We start from the raw sequence: 23,481 nt of genomic DNA, 5'->3' as shown, positions 1-23,481 counted from the left end.
AATAATAAAAAAAAAACATACTTGAAATAATTGTAGAGAGATTAAAGTGAGAGAGAGAGAGAGAGCTTTGGAGTAAAGAATAGTGAAAAGCGGATATGAGTGCCTATTTATAAGCAGAAGTGCCTCAAATTGAAAAAATAAAAAAACAAATTGCTCCCAACAGTCATATTTCTTACCGTTGGGAAATATGCGATCACATATTGGTGGCATATAAAAGTATGCCATGGCATACTTGTTAGGATCGCGGATGCCATGATAGCATATGCGATTTAATCCACAGTATGCACATATGTGATCGCACATATGCATATGTGATCGCATTTGACAACAATGGGAGACCACAATCTTTCGTTTCCTTTCCAATTGTTGACGGTTTCTCGGCGAAATATCATATGTTGTCCATATTCTGAAATATCAATGGATGTTTAGATGAAAGGTTGGATGGATGGATAGATGGAATGGATGGATGGGATGGTTGGACTGATTTCTTACGATAACAAATGCTTTTAGACCCCCATTAAATGGATATGCACCACTTGAGATTGATACCCCCTTTGGATCTTATTAACCAAAGAGATATGACTTTGTGCTATTGGTTAGCTCAACGCCAATCAAGAATCCCCAATCCAAGAATCAGAAAAAGATTTTCTACTAACCCAGTGAGGATGAAGTATTCTTAGAGTTCTCCATTGATATGATATGCTATTTTTTCCATTCATACCCTTTTAAGATCAGTCTTGGTCCTAAAAACCATACCAATGGTATGGACACCCCTACTTCAACAAAGGAAGGATGAACCTCTTCTATAGAACCATTTCAGTCTTGGTCCCAATTCAATTCTTTTTGCAATTTTTTGATTCTTAAATATGCAAATGTGTATTTTAACATCTAAAGTTTCACTGAAAAATTCCACCATTTTCCCCATGTTTCCTCGCATTTCCAATTATCGGCAATATCGATGTTGTTTCCGTATCCCTAGCCAGCGAGATTTGTAGTGATACCGATACTTCGAACACTACCCATAAAGAATGAATGACTTGAACAACAACTACGTCTGCATGCTCAGGGGTTCCAACCCATGGCTCAATGGTAGATAGGGTGCATTTCAACACTAAGGTCATGGGTTCGAGTGCCCATGTCATGTGTGCGTAAGGAAAAAAAACATTTGTACGCTCAGATTCTTTAACAGCAATGTACTTCCAAGTTGTAAAAAAGAGTGGCAGTCTCAAATAGAAGAAAGAAAAGTACTCCTATTCACTGAAAAATGATGTTTATTAGAGAACAAAACCATTCACATCCAAATTACAGGCTACAGCTATGTGAATGATGAATAACAAAATTAGAATGACTAGCTACAGAAAGAAAAGAAAAAAAAGGATCTAAAGAAGAGACAAGATGTAACCCAGTAAAAATCACTCTCAGCAACTAGCACTGTTAGTTAAACACTCAACCCTATCATTTTTCTCAAATATTGAATGGAATATAAAGAAAACTTTTATTAAAAATGTAGTAGCTAGAAGTAGAATTAGTGATGATATGCACTTACTCAAACAGAAATTTCACATAGTTAATAACATAACTAGTGAGAGGATGAACGGTTCCATCGAGAACTGCAGTTTTTGTGGCATCTTTTTCAACCGCTTCTTCAAAATCACCAAAGGTTTCCTGAGCAGTCTGTGCCAGCCGCTTTGTCAAACTCAATGCAGACTCGCGCATTTCAGTACATGCTTTGCCTTTGAAAACAGATTCGATCTGCCCAAGAAAATCAACTTCAGGTAATAAAGACATGCATAAAGCTTAATGTCTTTACAGAAATAAGTGAAACAATACATAGAGCAACCAACAATGAGCAAATATCAATGCTTGAAATAAATGTATCTATATGGACCTCTCAAGATTCATATGTTAGGCCAGAAACTAGTCCCTGCAATAAAAAATGAACTCACCCACTATTCCACATATTCTATGTCATGTCACATCATCTGCGGGTAACCACAGATGGATAAAATGAACTAACATATACAATCCTCTGATAAATAAATCTCTAATTTGAAAAAAGCTTAGGCCACAAATAATAGCTCAAAATAGGACCTCAATGGTACAGCTCAATCAATATGGATTGTTTTATTGAGCAAAACAGCAATGCAAAATGAGCAACCTGATGGGCATATAAGTCAAAAAAGTTGGACAATGAATGTAAACTTGTAAACCAGTAAAGGGATAACTCAATGAGTTTGTGAATGGCCCTTGGGGGAAAGGTGCGGGAATGAGAAAATGTCTGCTTGAAAATGTAGCAAGGGTGAATGCCTAGGAAGCAGAGTAATAGTGCAAGTCCAAGAGGGAGTGTGTGATGGCAGCACCAGGGGTGGAATGTTCCTTCAACTAAGGAATGAGCATCTAAAAAGAAATAGCAGAATGAAGACAGCTCTGGTGATGGCAGCAATAATGACAACTGTGATGATCACGCTGGTAATGGAACCAAGATGCAATGCAGGCATGCACTTTCCAATGAAGTTCAATGAAATTCTACACTCAGGAAGCACAGTTAAGATGTTTGGGACTGGGATTTACGTAAAAAGACTGGGATATACTATGATCATGGCTGTGATTTATGTAGAATGACTATCATTTGGGACAGTAATTAATAATCAAACTACAAGATCCCTAGAACCTTTGTTAATTAATATGGTTCTGTGTGAGATCAAAGGTATGCTTAGCAGTGTGATTATTAGAAAAGATTATGGCTGTAAGTCACTGAGCTGTGGGCTTCCATGATGATGACGACTTTAAGAAGCAAGGCCATTATAAACAGAATGAATCACCAAACACATTCCAAATCAACAAAGACACCTGAGAAAAAATTTGAACAAATTTTCAAAATGGAGCCTTTATGGCTGTGTCGGCCCCTATCATCCATATTAGCCCCATATCAAATGGACTAGTTCACACCCATACTATATACCAGGGGTGTCCCATACAATTAAGACACTACTGGTACTATCGGTTTCATAACCAATATCCAAAACCATGGACTTTAGGGATGAACTGTATGTAACAACATGTCTAGTGGAGATTAAGGACATTGAGAGTCTTATGTCTCGTAGATGATGCCTTCTATAGAGAGTGTGTATAGTGTATGTGGTTAGTGGTTTTTTGTAAGTGCATGTGCACACTTTCCTCTTCTCCTGCAGTGTACTATATGCTCTATTCTAATAAAACATTGTGTTAGGGCATGTTAGCCTAACACAACATTTTTCCCCAAACTCTCCTCTTTCTTATTCTTCTCTCTCTCTTCTCCTCTTTTCTCCACAATATAATCATCAAACCTTTTCCTACTTGATATCAAAGCTTAGATCCAGGCATTCCACATCTAACAGGTTGAGAGGCGACACGTCACATTGCTGACGTCAGCAGTCGTACGGTTGACATCAACGTTGTACGGACACATGGACTTCATTTGAGCTAAAAGTTTATGGGTTTGATAGATCTTGATTTTAGAAGATTTATAATGATTTTTTCAAAAAATTTTGCACCTCCTTTCATGGTGTTTTGGGCGAAGTAGAAAAATTCGAAAATCGAGCCCCTCATCCATTTTTCTTTGATCTACCTCAAATCATTAATCTTTTCTTTGGTTTCTTTGCTCAAGCTGGACCGAAATCTTCCTCCCAAGCAACTCATGGAAGATTTTTTTTAAATTTTTTTTTATTTTTATGCCTAAGATCCATGTTTGAGCGGGTTTTAACCTTAAATGGAAGTGTGGCTGGGCCATTTGGATGGAAGTAATGATAAACTTAGTACTAGGGCAATTACATGTGTATTCTTAGGGTACACTCGGAGTAAGAAATGGTATAAATGTTTTGACCTATTGACTCGTAAGAAATATGTCTCTGCCGATGTAACCTTCTTTGAAGATATTTCTTTTTTCTCAACTCCAGGCCGATCCCTTTGTGATCCTCTTGCGAGGCAGGGAAAGCATGACTCTTATCATCTTCCTCTTTTCACTAGTGATCACGGGGAGACTCCTCTCCGCTCCGTTCAACTCCTATTGGTGATTTGAATGACCCTAAGCCTCTGCGGGTGTATCATTGTCGAGATAAATCTTCATACGCTCAGCCATCCACCCTTCTACTTACTTTGGATGTTGGCTGAGTTGAATCTCCTACTTCGAGTTTAGATCTTCTCATTGCCTTGCACAAAGGGTCACGATCTTGTACTCAACACCCCATTAATAATTTCGTTTCATATGATTATCTTTCACCGTCTTTTCAGTCGTTTGCAGCTTTCCTTTCATCACAGACTATTCCTCGGTCTCTTTCACATGCACTTCAAAGTGTTGACTAGATGAAGGCGATCATAGAAGAAACGTCTGCTATTGAGAAGAATCATACTTGGGACCTTGTGTCACTTCCTTTAGGGCATAAACTTGTTGGATGTTGATGGGTTTATACAATCAAGTTTCTTCCAGGCGGCTCCATTGATCGCTATGAGGCCCGTCTTGTTGTTAAGGGTTACACGCAAACTCATGGTGTGGATTACTTCGAAACATTCTCTCCGGTGGCTAAGCTTAATTCGATTCGCATTGTGATCTCCTTAGCCATTAATTTATTAAAGCCCTTGTTTCAATTTGATGTTAAGAATGCATTTCCACATGGAGACCTTGCAGAGGAAGTCTACATACATCAACCTTCTGACTTTGTTGCTTCCCACTACCCTGCACTTGTATGTCAATTGAAGAAGGCTCTTTATGGACTCAAACAATCCCCGCGTGCATGTGGTGCAGGACATGAAATTAAATATGAAATGCAAGAGATCAAGCTTGAGATTATACCAATTTTAAATAATCACAAAATTCCACATCCTACATACTATCAAACATTCAAAAAGGGGAATCTATGGGGGTCCAAGCCTATACAACTTTAGGGCTGGATCAAATAAAATTATATGTCAAACAAGCCCAAAGGAGTGTAAGAACCATCCATTCTTACAAAGGATTGCTCCCAACTCAAGCTTGAGATTATACCAATTTTAAATAATCACAAAATTTCACATCCTACATACTATCAAACATTCAAAAAGGGGAATCTATGGGGGTCCAAGCCTACACAACTTTAGGGCTGGATCAAATAAAATTATATGTCAAACAAGCCCAAAGGAGTGTAAGAACCATCCATTCTTGCAAAGGATTGTTCCCAACTCAAGAGATTCACTAAATTTCAATTTGGGGGAAAATCTAGGGTTTGCAAATTGGGGATAATTGGGATTTGGGACTTTTTAGGGTTAGGGATTTGGATTAAGGAGTTTTTAAAGTCAAGAGAGAAGGAAATATAAGGGAAGAGACCACCTGGGAAGGTTGCGCACGCTGGACAGCCAGGGGACCTAGATGCACGTGCGTGATGGATCGTCCGCACGTGTGTGGGGCCCACAAAATCAAGAAACGCCTCCTAGGCTGGGATCGGCCAGAGATGGACGGGTTCCATACAAAGTTTCGTGTCGATCCAATGCATGGTTTGTGCGTAGTACTCCGCCGAAGTTTCAGCCTCTCAGATAGGCCAGAATTTGAAATCTGCTTGTGCACTACTGTAGGAGAAAACTTAAATGCAAAAGAGGTGAATCTAATGATGGGAGGGGTGTTGAGGGTGATGGAATTTGTGTGTAAGAAGATGGAGGTGGTTTGGAGCAGATGTGGCTTCGCACTACAGTAGTTAGCCCTTTGAGGAAGGGAGGGCTTCGCACCCAATTCGATTCTTCAACACGAGGAAAGAGATAAGAAGAAGCAGTAATTTTTATTCATAAACATCATTGCAATACCTACATGGGATAGCTATATTTATAAGAAAACCCTAAACCCAAAGAAAAAGGACAAAAGTACCCTTGCGCCATGTGCACGCACTAATACCAAAGCTTAAAGCAAATAAATATTGATCTAAGCAATTAAAGCCGTTCATGAAGTTTCTAATAACAAAAGTAATCAAAACTCAAAATCCTAGATCATCTAAAGTAGTGGGTCACGATCATGAGATCCGATGGTAGAAGCTATGTGATGATCGAGTCCACACCAAATCTCCGTCATGCAGCCCCCTAATTAGGAGGCCCTCCAAAGATGTCGTCGTCGATCCAAATCGAAAGTGTGGCCTGCCTCCTCCTCGAATACGTGCGTAGAGGGGGCGTGTGCATGAGGTCCCCATCAGCATGGTTCGAAAAATTCAGTTAGGCTCTCTTAGAGTTCGGCTTTGTTCATAGGCATGCCGATCATTCTCTCTTTATATGTTGTCGATCGACGGGCATCACGGTTCTCATTGTGTATGTGAATGATATTGTTCTGTATGGTAGTAATTTTGTTGGAATGTGGGAGGACAAAGAATTTTTGAAGACCAAGTTTGAGATCAAGGATCTTGGTCCTCTTCGCTACTTCCTCGAAATTGAAGTTGGTCGCTCCTCATCCGGATTGGTCTTGTCACAACGAAAATATGCGCTCGATCTTCTCATGAAGACTGGCGTGTTAAGGTGCAAGCCCGCTACCACTCCCATGGATACTTCGCAGAAGCTTCGACCCAATGATGGTGCTTTCCGTACTGATCCCGGGATGTATCAACGACTTGTATGCCGGATTATTTACCTGACTATTACTCGTCCAGATCTCTCATTTGCCGTGGGCATTGTTGGCCAATTCATGCAAGCTCCCCATGTTTCACATCTCACGGCTGCATACCGCACACTTCGGTATCTAAAATTAGTCCCGGGTCTTGGCCTCCCCTTTCAGTTACATGGTCATCATCGTTTTGGCTATTCCGATGCTTATTGCGCAGGTAGTACTTATGATCGCCACTCTACATCTGGCTTTTGTACCATCATAGGTGGTAATCTTATAACATGGAAGAGCAAGAAGCAACTGGTTGTTGCTTGGTCCTCGGCTTAAGAAGAATATCGTGCTATGGCTCATGTAACGTGTGAGCTCATGTGGCTTCACAACCTTCTTGAAGAACTTAGCTATCCTCCTTCGGATCTTGTTCCTCTTCATTGTGACAACCAAGTGGCCATCCATATTGCTCGTAACCCGGTTTTCCACGAGCGAACCAAGCATATTGAGGTCAACTGTCACTTTATTCGAGAGAGTTGCTTTTAAGGAAATCATCACCCTTTTTGTTCGATCCAGGGATTAGCTTGCTGATGTTCTTACAAAATCCTTTAGTCGAGATGCTCTTCATCGTGTTCGTGACAAGTTGAGCATGATCAAGAGGGGGAGTATAGAGTGTTAGTGTATAGTGTATGTGGTTAGTGGTTTTTTGTAAGTGCATGTGCACACTTTCCTCTTCTTATGTGGTGTACTATATGCTCTATTCTAATAAAACATTGTGTTGGGGCATGTTAGCCTAACACATGTTTAGGAGATGATCCGATGAGAGTCATGGCATTTTTTTAGACCACGCTTCAACATTGCCATCATCATTAACCTAATATTTATTTTGTATACAATTATTTGAGATCGTCCTTTTGTGAATTATATATAACAAGGTTCATTCGGTGCGACTTCTCCAAGCTTTTCAAGATCACTTGCATTCTTCAAGGATCAAGAGGCAAAGATATTTTAATGTTAGAGTGGTGCTGGTTAGTGGGCCAAAGGCAATGTTCTTTCAAAGCTACTTCCATTTCGAATTATTTGAGGCTTCCAAAAGAAAAGAAAGTAAGCGAATCTTTGATAGGGGGGAGTTTGTGGGCATCTCAACATCAAAAGTTTATTATGATTGGAAGGGCTTATTGAAGGTCAACAATGTTGGAAGTAGTGGAAGCCATGCTTGCATCTGCATCAGTGTGGAAGCTAATGTTGGAAATGTTTCTCAGGAGTTCTAGGGCCCCTGATATAGTCGGCGACTTCAGAGATTGGAAAGAAGATACCTCTTATTCCGGTCCAACAGGAAAGGGAGAGCCTACAAAAGCAAAGTTAAAGCCCCTTAATGAGCTTTATTAGTGGGTGCATATCAAAATATAATTCTCGTTGGGACAACATTGAGTTTGGAAAACTATAGTGGTTTGCATTTATCAAACACCTTAGCTAAAGCTGTACTCAGCCTTCTGTGCTTTTTATTGATAATTTGACACCTCCGATGAAACTTGTTTCATATTTTAATAATTTTTTTATTATCATGGCATATGTATATAACGCATCATAGTTCTACAAGAGTAAGATCCTGAAGGAAGTAGAGTAGGGGCCCCATTTATTGCTCCTCCCTAACATGGATGGTGTGAAAAGCCTACAAAATTTTCATCCCAGAAGTCTCATTGAAATATAAGGTTTTGGCCAAAGTTCCTGCTTTAGAACTTTGAATGTATTTAATCAAGACACGAAAAAAATATAAAATAAAAATAAAAACAGGGATACTATGCAAGCTTGGCATGGAAAAGTGATGAGAACATCCGAGCACCATACCAAAGGAGGAGGGCCGAGCCAGTCTCTTTATGGCAAGACGACCATTACATGGGGCTCACTTGGCCCAATTCACATTCCTAGCCACGTTGAAGACCCCACGTGGATGCTCGTGGATCTTTGAAGACCCCGCACTGGGAAGATGCATGTGAGCTGCATATAGGAGCTTGATGGACACATTGGACCGTTGGATTGGTTGGACATGATGATCGAACCATTAGATCATCATCGGACATCTTGATCGTGGACCCCCATGGGCCACAAAATAGCTTAGTTGTTTAGATTGTTTACATGCTTTATTATTTTTAGTATACCTTACATTTGTTTTGATATTAGGGAGTTATGAACAACTTTTAATTTATTAAGCGCCTTTATGTTGAGAATCTTATCTAAAAGCGTCTTTTTGTAAAAGGTCTTTTCTGAGATTATAAAAGAGAAAGATGAGTGTGTGAAGTCCTAATGTCATATTTTGAAAAAAAAAAAAAGCAGCGTTTTCTCTTCTTCATGTGATTTGAAGAAAACTCCATGTGATTTGGAGCTTGAGTGTGGTGTGATTCCATTCTCCATTCAATGGAGGTGTGAGGCTTCCATCCATCATCTTCCTTCTCTCCTCCTTTCTATCCAAAAGAGATTTTTTTTTTTTCCAAAAACTTCGTCTCTCTTCTTCCCTTCCTATGCAAGACCATCCAAATCATCTTTTTCTTCAACTTTTCATTATCCAACTTCAACCCTAACTAAAATCAACCATTGAGGACCCCAAAACCCTAGCCAACGACCCACACATGCGAGTCCCTAGGCTGACCGTAAGGACAACTGCTCAATCATTTGATTTCCCCTTGCTTCCCCCTTCAAAACCCCTTCATTCCCCATCTATAACCCTACCCTAAACCCTAGATCCCCAATTTTCTATTTTCTCTAATTTTTAAAAACCCTAATTCCAAAATCCCCAATTCCCATGAACCTTAATTTTTCAAATTTCAAAATTTCTCATTCCTAACGCTAATCATAAAACCTACAAATGTCCCTTGAGTGTAGAATGTGCCTATGCTAAATTGGAAGTTTTATCCTTCCATTGGTGCTTTCGTTGTGTGCAGGTTTCGTTGTGCGCAGCTTCCGTTGTGCTTCTGTTGTGCGCCCAATCTGTTGCGCGAATTTTGGGGTTCACAAGTGCGGAAGCCTATTAATACCCCTTCCCCTCATTCACATCATCAGAGAAGTGGGAGAGGTGTTCGGGAGCTCACGGAGACGGAGTGGCACCGCAACCAGTAGCTTGCAGGATGTTGGCCTATTGAGCACCAGTGCAATGGATCCCACTAGCCGCACAACTGGACTCCCAATGGTCCATTTATTGTGCGACAACAAAGATTTGTCCGCGAACTGTTCTCCTATGCATAGTGATGTGGAACAAGGGATCTCAAGTCTGCACAACTCTTCTATCACTGTAACAGACACTTTTCGAGCCGAAATTGCTATTGGATTACTTTCCTTTCCTTCCATTACATCAAGTCGATGTACTTTGTTTTGGAATCAAGGGAAATGTGGGGATGTAAATGAATTTAGAATCAATAAAATGTTTGATGATGATTGTTCTTTTATCTTTCATTTGTTATTATTAAACATGAGTATTCCAATTTGAGATACTTCGTTTCTTGTTGAAACAAAATGGCGACTCCACTGGGGTTCGAACCCATAATCTCTGGTTAGAATATCTATGTTTAATACTAGCTTTGGAATAATCGAAAAAGCAATCATCATCAAACGGCGCCGCTATGTCACCAAAATGTCGACTCTCAACGGGAACATCCTCCCCTTCATCTCTAAAACAAAGTACAATTCAATTGAAATGAATGATGGTCTATTCTTGTCCAGATATTGCTAAAGCGCGATGGCCTTCCTTCTGACAAACGTAGTTGTCTATTTCACGCCCAATGGATTCGTTGTGGATTATATTAGCAATATGCGATCATCGTCGAGGAAGATGTTAAAGAAAGCCAAGTCGGCTACAGCTAAAAACAAGTGGCACCAGGTGATGTCTGGGATGGTCTCCTCTTCACCAACAATGCAGTAGGATGGTGAAGAATGGATAGTGGTGACATCCAGAAGATGGAGGGTTCGATCTCCTTCTGCAAGAAGTTCAATCCCGCCAAGTATGATGAGAGCATCGATCGTGCGAAATGCCGCAAAACGCAACCTTGCCTCAGTTACACATTCGTTTTACTCAAAAAGGACTGAAAGGTCTATCACTCAAGAAGGTTTTCCAGCACCGCCAACTACAACGGTAAAGACATCTTTCGTAGAATCATTACAAGTTTAGAAGAAAAAAGGGAAAGCCATCGCGGCAAGCGAATGTTCGCCTACAGTACACCTTGCAAAGAATTCAATATGAGCTCATGCATCAAGAATGTCACGATTTGAGTCGACTAGTTATTCGAGACGACAGTACGCTAGTTTCGAATCGAACAATGGTTCATCTACCTTAATGTCACCAATAATGCGGCATTCATCCCCTCCTTCAATTTCAGAGCAACTAAAGAATAAAGAAGCAAAAGTCATTCCGACAAACATTAATCAGCCGGGTCGGTTCTCGCCAAAGGAACGCATGGCTGAAGAAGTCCATAATCTTCCGACAACAACGGCCGTGAACAATATTGAACAACTAGCAGAAGGGTCACAACCACAAATGGTTAAGTTTCAAAGGTCTACGCATGTTGTTGCTCAAACCGTAACATTAGAAGAAGTCCGACAGATAGTTGCTAAAACTATTCGTCTAGAAAAAGAACAAGATCAAGAGAAAAGGTTCCGGTACCAGACACCGTATCCCCACGAGATGGAAAAAGTGTCATTTCCCACTAATTTCAAACACCTGGATTTTCAAAATTTTAATGGAGACGGGTCACCAGAAGAACATCGGATGCGCTTCATAACAATGACAAGGAATCTCTCTACAATTCCTCAATATTGTTTAAGACTATTCGGGTCATCTTTGGCAAGAAAAGCCTTTAGATGATATTCAGCTTTGACTTTGGAGTCTATTCATACTTGGGAACAGATGCAAGATGCTTTTATGGCAAACTTTTTCTCTTCTGACAGAGAAGTTAGTTTGACCAAATTAACCTCTATTCGCCAAGGGGAAGACAAATCAGCCAAAGAATTCATTAACAGATGGAAAAACTTGGGGGCATCATGTCGATATCTTCCAGGAGAATCATAGCAGGTCAAGCTTGATGCCCCTAAACATAGTATAAAGACCATATGAAGTATGCATTCGCAAGGAAAGACATACTTCCTATAATGAATCGATTATTGGCCATGAAGAGTATCGAGTTATCTTGACTAAAACGTCCTAAAGAAATTGGGAATACAAGAGGAAAGGATTACTATCATTATCACCGTATACTCGGACATCAGATTGGAAGTTGTCACGCCCTTAGAAATAAGCACCAAAAGATGATGGACAAGGGTGAAATCGTTATGGAAGAATATGACAGAAAGAGGAGTGGCGAGTTAATAAGATTTCCGTTCAAAGCATTGATAATCCTTTAAGGAGGCAAGATTCTAGTGTTGGCACGATCCATCATGCTTATGCACAAGAAGGAAAGTAGAATGGTTATGTAGCAGTATAATAAGACAAATAGTCTTGTAACAAAGCGATCTCCAGTCATATATCTTCATGAATCTTCATTCTTTGGTGAAGCAAGGATGAAGAATAATTAATGAACAGATGAGTTAAAGAAAGATGCAATTTCTAAATATCCATCTAAACATGTCCCTCCAAACAGCTGGGAGACTCTTGATCCCCTGATCCCGAAGGAGGTAATTGTTGATTTTTTATTTTTTTTTGAAATAATAATTGCTGATAATAATTTTGCAGGTCGATACCTAAGGTCAGAATCATTATCGCGGCCAGATCATTATATGTTGATACCTGAAGCTAGAGTCATTATAGTGGCCAAAATTTTATGTCGACACTTGGAACAAAATTATTATTGCGATTGGATTATTGTCGTGATCTTCAGAAGGGCTTTTGAAATTGAATATATACCCCGGAGAGGCTATAACGAAGAGATTTTCAGATTATCTCTATCTCTGGATCATTGCGTATATGAGATATTATCGAGCTTTAATTATATCTGGACTGTTGCCCAGGCTTCTACACTTCTAAACTATTGCCATATATATATATATATATATGAGAATGTTCCTAATTATTCTTGGATTTCTGGACATTATATATTCCAATAACTCGCCAGTATAAACTAGTCAAAACGCAGAAATGTCAAATATCTATCCTTCAAAAGAGATGATATGACGTTAATATTGAAAAGGCCATCGGAAGTTATTTACAAGACCAAGGCTAAATTCAATCCTAAATAGGACAGTCAGTATATCATCACTTAGGCTTATATCAACAGGGCCTATCAGGTCATGAATCAGAATGAGCAGGGTATCAGAATGTTTGTAGATATTCATCATATCGAAAGATGGTGTCCTTGAAAGATAGAAGGGTTTTGATTGAGAAGATTATTAGAGAAAATCTCACCCAATCAAAAGGGGGCAAGATAGGCACAGTTATATAAGGATCGCTAAGCCCTATAAAGTCGCAAGTCATATAGCTTTTATATATTTTCTTGAGCAAGAGAAGATTATACAGAAATGAGTATGCAAATATATCATTTCCAAGAGAGATCAGCCCCAGCCTTCTAGGACAAAAATCGACAACATTATCTAAACTGACTATATTATCCAGTCACATTATCGCCATACAGATATTATTGCCGATTTTCTGAATTGACTATATTTTCAAGTCATCTTATATCATGCAAGGTAGCAGTGAGAGACAGCGGCTAATAGCCCACGAAGGCCAACCATACATAAGACCTATATTATATCAGTGGCAATGCCAGATCACCGAACATTACACGAGCTGCGTTGAGAGCTAGCAGTTGATAGCACATAAAGGCACACGCATATGAGCTCTAATGAGTTCCTCCCTTATTAACAGATTGATGGCCATTACCACAAGTCCCATTTGCTCCAACTTCTTACGACCTTAAATTGTGCTTGCTCTCATGAGCCCGGCCCTAAATCGGCCTATGCTCTAAAACTTACGAGCTTAAACTGTGCTTGCTCTCACGAGCCCGGCCCAAAATGCCCATTTCTACTCCAACACCTTATGAGCCTAAACTGTGTTCCCTCTAACCATTGATTACTTATAGCGCTTTAACTCTACTAATTGGACTGACGCGCTAATTCCATTAACTGAACTTTAAGACAGAGAATGCAACGCAAAGAATACTAACAAACAGAGATTAGAACGACTAAATTATTGACATATTTTGTACCACAAGATAGAAAGGAAATGCAAGATTGAAATACATATTCATTACAATTATTTCAAAAATGTCAATTCATTGCGATTATTTCAGAATTGTCAATATATTTACAATTATTTTGAAGATTATCAATACATCACAAAATTGATCAAAGAATTATGAAGTCTTGAAACATCAATCGTGGCTAACTTGGCAGGAGAGACCATTGATCAGGGACTTATAATACAAGGGTCATAGCTGATAAGGCATTCATGATTAAAGGACATTTGGCAGCGCAAAAATTGTTACAACAGGAGTTGCATCAAAAGATGATTCTCTAACTAATTGCAGAAGTCATTACAAGGACTATTGTGGCAGGAGTTGCATTAAAAGATGACTCTCCGACCATGGTGTCGCTGGAGTTGTCACAATGATGAATCCCAAGGAGAGTGAATCACACAAGCAGACATGCGGTTAAGACCGAGTAGGATGCAATTGAGGATTCTAATGGTTGCTGAGAAGACTACCACGACATGATCAACAATAACGTAGAATAGAGTACTACTCGAAAAAAGCATCATCACCACCATTGTCGACACCATCGAAACATTTGATTGACTAGTTGGGGTCATTCCATCCTCCGTTCGAGCATGATTCTTTCATTCTCCGTTCGAGCATGATTATTTCGTTCTTCGTTCAAGCATGATTCTTCCGTTATCTGTTCGGAACATAATCCTTCTCCGACAACATGTTCGAATTGAATGGGAATAACTCATGAATCAGCAAAAGATGATAGAATACACAAAGCAGTAGGACTAAATTCTATTGCGTGGATCTAGTTATGCCTGTGGACGTTGAGAAAGGATTTTTGTGCAGAAAAGGATCGATCCTCCATTTTGACTTCATTAAAAAACAAAAAGAGGATCGAGGGGGCATCTGTTAGAGCACAAAAAATACACAAGTTCACAGGAGTCGCCATCCTGTTGTGCGCAGGTTTCATTGTGCGCCCAATCTGTTGTGCAGATTTTGGGGTTCACACGTGCGGAAGCCTACAAATACCCCTTCCCCTCATTTACATCATCAGAGAAGTGGGAGAGGTGCTTGGGAGCTCTCGGAGTTGGAGTGGCACCGCGAACAGGTAGCTTGCAGGATGCTGACCTGTTGTGCAACCGCACAATGGATCCCAGTGCCCACGCAATTGATCTCAGTGCCCATCCAATGGATCCCACTGGCCACGCAACTGGACTCCCAATGGTCCATTTGTTGTGCGACAGCAAAGATTCGTCCGCGACTTGTTCTCCTATGTGCATATCCTATGCATATTGACGTGGAACAAGGGATCTTTAGTCCGCACAACTCTTCTGTCACTGCAACAAACACTTTTCGAACCGAAATGCTGCCGAAATTGCTATTGGATTACTTTCCTTTCCTTCCATTACATCAATTCAATGTGCTTTGTTTTCGAATCAAGGGAAATATGGGGATGTAAATGAATTCAGAATCAATAAAATGTTTGATGATGACTATTCTTTTATCTTTCATTTGTTATTATTAAACGTGGGTGTTCCAATCCGAGATACTTCGTTTCTAATCGAAACACTAACAATCCCTAAAGTTTCATAAAAAATTTGACCAATTTCCCAATGTTTCCCCGTGTTCCCCAATAACAACGACACATTATGCAATACTAATATATCCCATCCGATAACCAATATGTATCTATATCCCAAGCGTGCGATACATTACGCGATAATGATACGGAAAACATTGGTTGAAAGCAACTTTGCAATCCAAATGGGTGGATGGTACACCGATGATTCTTCGCCATATAGAGCATCAGGCTTGTGAAAAGTAGTGAGAATAGTGAAAGATGTATTTTCCAAAGGGATCATTCGTACAGTTTCTTATGGTCGTTGAACAAGATTTTGATAGAATTTTTGGCATGAAGATTGTGCCCTTGGACAAGCTTTCCCTCACTTGTTACCAGTCATAGAAACTCATTGTATATGAATAAGAGATGGAAAGAAGAGAGTTTGGGAGAAAAAAAAATCAAGAGAGATTGAAGCTTCACATCATAATTTTGTTGTTATGTAACCCTAAACATGAAGGTATGGTGTCCTGAAGGACCACTAAAAGGAAAAATACAAAAACAGAAGACCCACTAAACATTAATACAATTTTGTACCACAAGCACACATGCACAGAATCTCCTACAACGATTAGAGAGGTGTTGATATTTCAATGTTATGAACTAGTGCAAGACCAAGTGATATAGACACCACAATTCACAAGGAATCTAAACGAAGTAGAAATGGAGGAATTCATATGCTTAATGGAGAGGTAGACTCACAAGAGTTTCAACACGAGGTCATGGGTTTGGGCACCCATTGTGGTGTGAGTGTGCACAAGCGTACATGAGGTGTGTGAGTGTGTGTGATAAAAAAAAATGGAGAGGTACAATGCATAGGGAAAAGTGACGCTTCTTAGTGGAGTCCTGCCAAATCCATCGTGTTCTCAATGAAGTCCTTGTACTCAGTGATATTGGAGGGCGAAAATAGGGGCACCAACAACTTGATTCCCTAGATATGACGCTTTCTAAGAGACTAAGACCACCTAAGATGGTTGTTCATATGGCTTGTGTGAAAGCATAAAGTCCTTGTAATCAACCATTAGAGATCAAGAAGCATAAATATCACAAACTTGCAATCGTTGTGCAAATAAAGAAACTGTGTATCATCTGTTTCTGCATTGTGACTACACAAAGGAGATTTTAAGTTTCTTTACCTTCTTTTGAACTCCCAGGGTGATGCTTAGGACTATTCAGGCATTCTTTCAAGCATGGCACAGACCTAGAGGCTTCAGAGAGAAAAAGGACAATTTGCTTTGGGGAGTGTCAAACAACTGCTTTCTCTAAAAGCTCAAGCTGTTAAAGGATGGTGTATCAATGTATATCAAGGGACTTTAACAGTTAACACTACCCCGCATGTAAGGGGTGGAACTCCACATGGGAACATACTGGGCAAGGGTGGAGGGACACTCATAACTCACACCATAAATGCCCCCACACATACATAGTGCAAATTAACTCTTACGTAAGAAGGAAAGTTCATCATACCTCTGGCTGAAGTTCACGCATTATTTCATACATGTCTAAAAGTACGAACAATTTTTCTGGTGACCTCTTGCTCTTTGCAATAGCCTCTCCAAAACTAAGAAGCATTGCCACACTGTTTGTGGTTACTTCAGCAAAACACTGATCATTGAGAGTATCGATGCCTTCAAAAATTTGATAGCAAATTTTGTGCTCCCCAGTAAATAGCACTTTGACCTGTTTCATGCACAATCAGATGGTTGAAAAGCAAGTAACATTTCTTGGAAACTGAATTCCCTAGATTCTTACAGCAATCCGCATGAAGTGGATCCAGTTCCCAATTTTAGCTTCCAAAACCTCCCACTGCATCTTCTGCACATCATCTTTACTAAGCTTCTCCACACCTAATTTTCGAAGGCTTTGTTCCAAAGCTGAAGCACGCATTTCTCTGATAACCAAAAGGCAACATGCTTATTATAAACAGTTCTCAGTTATTTGAGGAGAACAGAGGAATTGTTTGCTATGCAGATGAATGATGAAAAAAGTGCAGAGGTGAGGTACAGGATTTGACACAGGAATAAAGAGCAAGCAAATTAGTGAATATAAAATGGCCAGAGGATGATGGTTTTCTACAAACTCTTAGGGCCCGTTTAGACTCACTTCCTCAGAAGGGGGTTTCTGAAAAAGGGGGATTTCAAGCCTGCTTTTCCAGTCGACTTGGCAAAAACCAATTGGATTGCATAAGTCAGCCTTTTAGTGCCTATTTTATGGAGCAAGAGATGGCAATGGGTTTGCAAAGTGCCTCCAAATGCACAACAACAACTGCCGTGTCGATCAAAACAGTGATTCGGCCCCAAAACCCCCCTTTGGAAGGTGCATCCAAAAAGGGGCCCAAACTGTTTTTATTACAACCCAGGACGATCATGCTGAATTAACAAAAGAGAAAAAATAAATGATAAAAAAATCCAACACGAGGTTATAAACTTGGAGAACAAAATATAAGCAGAAGACAAGGCACAGGCGAAGTTTAAACAAGATAATTGATTAGCTTAAATACTCAATGGGAATCATTAATTATATGGAATAAGCAGGGATGAGAAGTAAAGATCCCAGCTCCATGGAATTGTTTGCTATGCAGATGAATGATGAAACAAGTGCAGAGGTACAGGATTTGACACATGAATAAAGAGCAAGCAAATTAGTGAATATAAAATGGCCAGAGGATGATGGTTTTCTACAAACTCTTAGGGCCCGTTTGGACTCACTTCCTCAGAAGGGGGTTTCTGAAAAAGGGGGGTTTCAAGCCTGCTTTTCCAGTCGACTCGGCAAAAACCAATTGGATTGCATAAGTCAGCCTTTTAGTGCCTATTTTATGGAGCAAGAGATGGTATGGGGTTTGCAAAGTGCCTGCAAATGCACAACAACTGTTGTGTAGATCAAAACAGTGATTCAGCCCCAAAACCCCCCTTTGGAAGGTGTGTCCAAAAGGGGGCCCAGACTGTTTTTATTACAACCCAGGACGATCATGCTGAATAAACAGGAGAAAAAATAAAAACGAAAAAAATCCAACAGGAGGTAATAAACTTGGAGAACAAAATATAAGCAGAAGACAAGGCACAGGCGAAGTTTAAACAAGATAATTGATTAGCTTAAATACTCAATGGGAATCATTAATTATATGGAATAAGCAGAGATGAGAAGTAAAGATCCCAGCTCCATGGATAATATAAAATGCCTTTTTTTCTTTTTCAGTTTGGGATGATACACAGGGTCCTGTGGGCAGTAGTTCTGATGTTAGCATGATATCAAGATGACAACTCAATAGTTCGGGCCAATGTCCCTGCAGTTATTCACTCTTTCCTAGACACAGTTTGATGATGATTTCAAGCCCATTGCAAGACTTCCGTACAGTCCATTGACCACATCAGGACATTCCCAACACCAGGAAGGTGGCTCCACACCAAGCTTGGTTAGACAACACGAATGAATGCTTAGTGCCAGGATTTTCAGTTACAACTCCCAACGCAAGCTCCACAGATGTTTAGACACCCTCCAGAGGATGGAGCAAACTATTTTTACTTGAATGCATTTAGGTTTAACCAGCCATGTAACGTCTCGGGAAAAAAATCCGTACAAAGACCCGAGTTCCACCTCAGGTAGAAATCGCTTAGGACCAAATCCTTTAGAAATTAGACGAAAATTAATCAAGTGCTAAACTAAATTATCTGTGAAATTAGCTTGAACCACTTTAAATACGAACTGCAAGACCCAAAACGTGTAGAATCGTTGACGCTACATTACCCTGAAACTTAGAATCAATCTCAAAACTCGGTTGCTCTCGGGAGCACACCGAAACTCTGTATCGGACCTGTACCGCACGTCGAAAGTCCGATTACCGCGAGACTATACGAATATGACCACCTTATTGGGCTTGACGACCATCTCGGAAATCAAGTCCAGATAGTATCCAGAAACGCACAACTTTAGCCCGGAGCGAAGTGTGTGAGAAACGCGAATATCTTTAGAAAATGTACTCAGATTTAAGTAAACTGGGCCGTTCGCTTGCGGGCCAATTCTAAGGTTTCAGACCGTTGGAATCTGACCCAAATACACCCTCGAATCAGGGAAAATTTCATACGCAGATCAGTGTACTTGTGGCCCTGATCGAGTGGCGGTGACCGTTGAACTGAAACCGGTCCTCTGCAGTCATTCCGTAAATCTGATCAGACTGAAAACTTAACCTGACCTAGATCCAATGTCAGGGAACTTTCCCCAGATCGTATGCAGAAAAGGGGCCTCCAGATGTGCTCCGTTGGACCGAAACAGCCACTCTTTGGCTATAACCTAAGTTTACCATGGCCCTGAGGCCATTCCATTCAGTTCTGGGCCTATATAAGGGCCTTTACCCACCCCTCTCTCATTCCATACGAATTCTAAACCCTAAGAGAGAAAAGGGAGAGAAAGTGAAGGAGAAAGTAGAGAAGTGAGAGAGCGAGTGTGAGATAGTTCCTGGGATTCGATCCCACTACTCCACGTACGTAACTACCGCTTCCGTGTCGCTATACCGGAGATTCTGATTCCGTTCTTGGGTAAGATACCCTAACCCTAACTTGTTTTAGGAATCCAAATACGTAGATCGGAGAAATAGCTAAACCGTTTTATTGATTAGGTATTCAAAGTCTAGTTTACAAGGCGAGAGTGTTCAAACTGAATCCGTTACGAGTTTACAGGCGAAAGGTGCAGACTATAAACGTTTAGGTTATGGTTTTCAAGGCTGTCAATGTCGGTTAATGATTTATAACTGACTTGGTTGCCATTTCTCATGCTAGATACGATGTTTCCCTCGCTTTACAGATATATATGAACTATGTTGAATATAGTGTAATTCATGTGTTTGTAAAAATGTTTGAATGGGTATGGAATTTGGATTTGCGCTTGCCATGATTATCCGTCGTGGATATATGATTGTTGTATATGTGACAACTCCTTAGTGAAAGGATTTGCCCTAATACATGTTATGACCAACATACGCCATGTATGTTGAAGTGTGTAGTCTAAGTGTTTGTAAAAATGTTTGATTGGGTATGGAATTTGGATTCATGCTTGCCATGATTATCTGTCATGGATATATGATTGTTGTATATGTGACAACTCCTTGGTGAAAGGATTTGCCCTAATACATGTTATGACCAACATACGCCATGTATGTTGAAGTGTGTAGTCTAAGTGTTTGTAAAAATGTTTGAATGAGTATGGAATTATGATTTGTACTTGCTATGATTATTGATCGCTAATACATGATCGTTGTATACGTGGCTACTCCTTGTGAAAGGACTAGCTATAGTATGTGTTTTTAACGAATTTATTATCTGTATGCAATATGTGTGGTCTAAGTGTTTGATAAAATGCCTGAATGAGAAAATGCTTGATGTAATGTACCAACTGAGGGTGTTGAGATAGTATTCTCAATTCCCTTATATATAGTCACAGTTTCCTTTATGCCACCTATCTTACTACTATGTGATTTACAGATGAATGCCTATGTATGATGACATGTGCGGTATGCAAGGAATGCCAAAACGGTTGCGTATCGGCCGTTACGGCCGATACGTAACGGTAACGGTACACACCGTTACCCGATTCGGGGCCAAAACGGCCGATTCCCGTTTTTGTACCCGTATCGGCCGATACGGGCCCGATACGGGCGTAACGGCCGTTACGGGCGTAACGGTCACCCGTAACGGTCAGCGCCGTAACGGTCGAAAAACGGCCATTTTTTTTTGCATTTTAAGGTCCGTTTTTGATGTTTTTTCGAAATTTCTTGCTTCCAAACTCCTCCTCACTCCTTCTACTGCTAATTTCGACCAACCTTGGGTGAATATTTGAGGAAAAAACACATTATATTGGCGGATTTTGTTGAATCAAAGCTTGGTGGGCCATTTTTCATAAATTTGTCAAAAATAGGTATTTATACTTTTTTTAATATGTTTTGCTGTTTTAATTATCTCATATGATGTGTTAATCATAGTAGAACATGTTAATATGCATTTTACAGATTTGGGGTGCCATTTAATATTTTTTTAATTTTTTTTTTTATTTACGCATGAATTTTGCCCCTTTTTTTTAAAATTCAAAAAATCAATTTTTAATGATTGTTTTGCTGTTTTAATCACTCCATATGATGTGTTAATCATAGTAGAACATGTTAATGTGCATTTTACAGATTTGGGGACCCATTTTATATTTTTTAAATATTTTTTTCTATTTACGCATGAATTTTGCCCCTTTTTTTTAAAATTCAAAAAATCAATTTTTAATGATTGTTTTGCTGTTTTAATCACTCCATATGATGTGTTAATCATAGTAGAACATGTTAATGTGCATTTTACAGATTTGGGGACCCATTTTATATTTTTTAAATATTTTTTTCTATTTACGCATGAATTTTGCCCCTTTTTTTTAAAATTCAAAAAATCAATTTTTAATGATTGTTTTGCTGTTTTAATCACTCCATATGATGTGTTAATCATAGTAGAACATGTTAATGTGCATTTTACAGATTTGGGGTCCCATTTTATATTTTTTAAATATTTTTTTCTATTTACGCATGAATTTTGCCCCTTTTTTTTAAAATTCAAAAATCAATTTTTAATGATTTTTTTGCTGTTTTAATCACTCCATATGATGTGTTAATCATAGTAGAACATGTTAATGTGCATTTTACAGATTTGGGGTGACATTTTATAATTTTTAAATATTTTTTTCTATTTACGCATGAATTTTGCCCCTTTTTTTTAAAATTCGAAAAATCAATTTTTAATGATTGTTTTGCTGTTTTAATCACTCCATATGATGTGTTAATCATAGTAGAACATGTTAATGTGCATTTTACAGATTTGGGGTCCCATTTTATATTTTTTAAATATTTTTTTCTATTTACGCATGAATTTTGTCCCTTTTTTTAAAAATTCGAAAAATCAATTTTTAATGGTTGTATTACTGTTTTAATCATGCCATATGATGTGTTAATCATAGTAGAATATGTTAATGTGCATTTTACAGATTTGGGGTGCCATTTTATAATTTTTTAATATTTTTTTCTATTTACGCATTAATTATGGCCCTTCTTTTTTAAATTTAAAAAATAATTTTTTAATGATTGTTTTACTATTTTAATCATGCCATGTGATATGTTAATCATAGTAGAACATGATAATGTGTATTTTACAGATTTGGGGTGTCATTTTATAATTTTTTTCTATTTTCGAATTAGTGACTTTATGTTTTTATTTGCTTATATTGGACAGGTTTTGCCTTGGAGCTTCTTAGGGTTTAGTTAGAATATAAAACCATCTTTATTAACATAGGTCATACACTCATACTCAAATCTAATTATCTAGTGTCTACCTAAGCCTAAAGAAATGTCTGGATCTGGCCAACAACAAGTTAGTGATGATATTGGATGGCAACATTGTGAGAGGGTTGGTGGTACTAGGCACCAAATTAAGTGCAAGTATTGTGATAGACTAGTGACTGGTGGAATTACCCGTCTCAAACAACATTTGGCACATCGAAAGGGTCAAGTTGCGCCATGTAGTAGAGTACCGAAAGAGATAATGCTTTTAATGCAAGCTAGTCTGGATGAGTCGAAGGGTAAACGTGTTGCTGTACAAAAGAAGAAATGATAGTTTGAATGCAACTCGACAGGAAGTGTTTGGTCCTGAATATATGGGCATTCGTGATGAAGATATTATTGATTCTGACGAAGATTCAGATCGAGAACTTACTATAGCTAGGAGAGAGAGCTTGCGTCTAGCTCGTGAAGAGGAAGAACGTCGCCGCATGTTTGGCACGCAAGGGTCAGTGCGTGATACAGGGGGGGGGAGTGGGAGTGGGAGTGGGAGTGCGACTGGAAGTGCAACTGCTTCTGCAGGTGGGGGTGGGGGTGGGAGTGGGGGGGGTAGGTTTGGTGGGTTACGACGTATGTTTGGGAGCCGACGACAGACATCTTCACATGATGCCCCTATACGTTTGGATGAAGAAGTAAATGAGCCTAGGAGACCCTCTATTGATCCAATCCTATTTAGGAAAGAATCAACTAAACAAAAGAAGATAAAACAAATGTGGAGTAGAACTTCCGTTGAGAAATTAGGTAG

The 23,481-nt window shown here is 39.3% G+C and overlaps 1 protein-coding gene across 3 annotated transcripts in view; it reads right to left on the bottom strand.

Moving 5' to 3' along the window:
- The window catches only part of LOC131252508 (exocyst complex component EXO70A1-like), an 84,018-nt gene that overhangs the window by 17,185 nt on the left and 43,352 nt on the right, over positions 1-23,481 (bottom strand). For 2 of the 3 annotated variants that reach the window (XM_058253101.1, XM_058253085.1), the window contains 3 exons: positions 17,135-17,273; positions 16,850-17,062; positions 1,547-1,752 (listed from right to left, as the gene is read on the bottom strand). In XM_058253101.1, the coding sequence (XP_058109084.1) occupies positions 1,547-1,752; positions 16,850-17,062; positions 17,135-17,273 (558 nt within the window). The remainder of the gene's footprint in view (positions 1-1,546; positions 1,753-16,849; positions 17,063-17,134; positions 17,274-23,481) is intronic. The other variant, XM_058253093.1, reaches the window with a different exon arrangement.

This window comes from Magnolia sinica, chromosome 1, assembly GCF_029962835.1.
Source record: "Magnolia sinica isolate HGM2019 chromosome 1, MsV1, whole genome shotgun sequence".
Classification (NCBI taxonomy): Eukaryota; Viridiplantae; Streptophyta; class Magnoliopsida; order Magnoliales; family Magnoliaceae; genus Magnolia; species Magnolia sinica.
The sequence above is the reverse complement of the archived record's forward strand: the minus strand, read 5'-3'. Positions and strand labels throughout refer to the sequence as shown.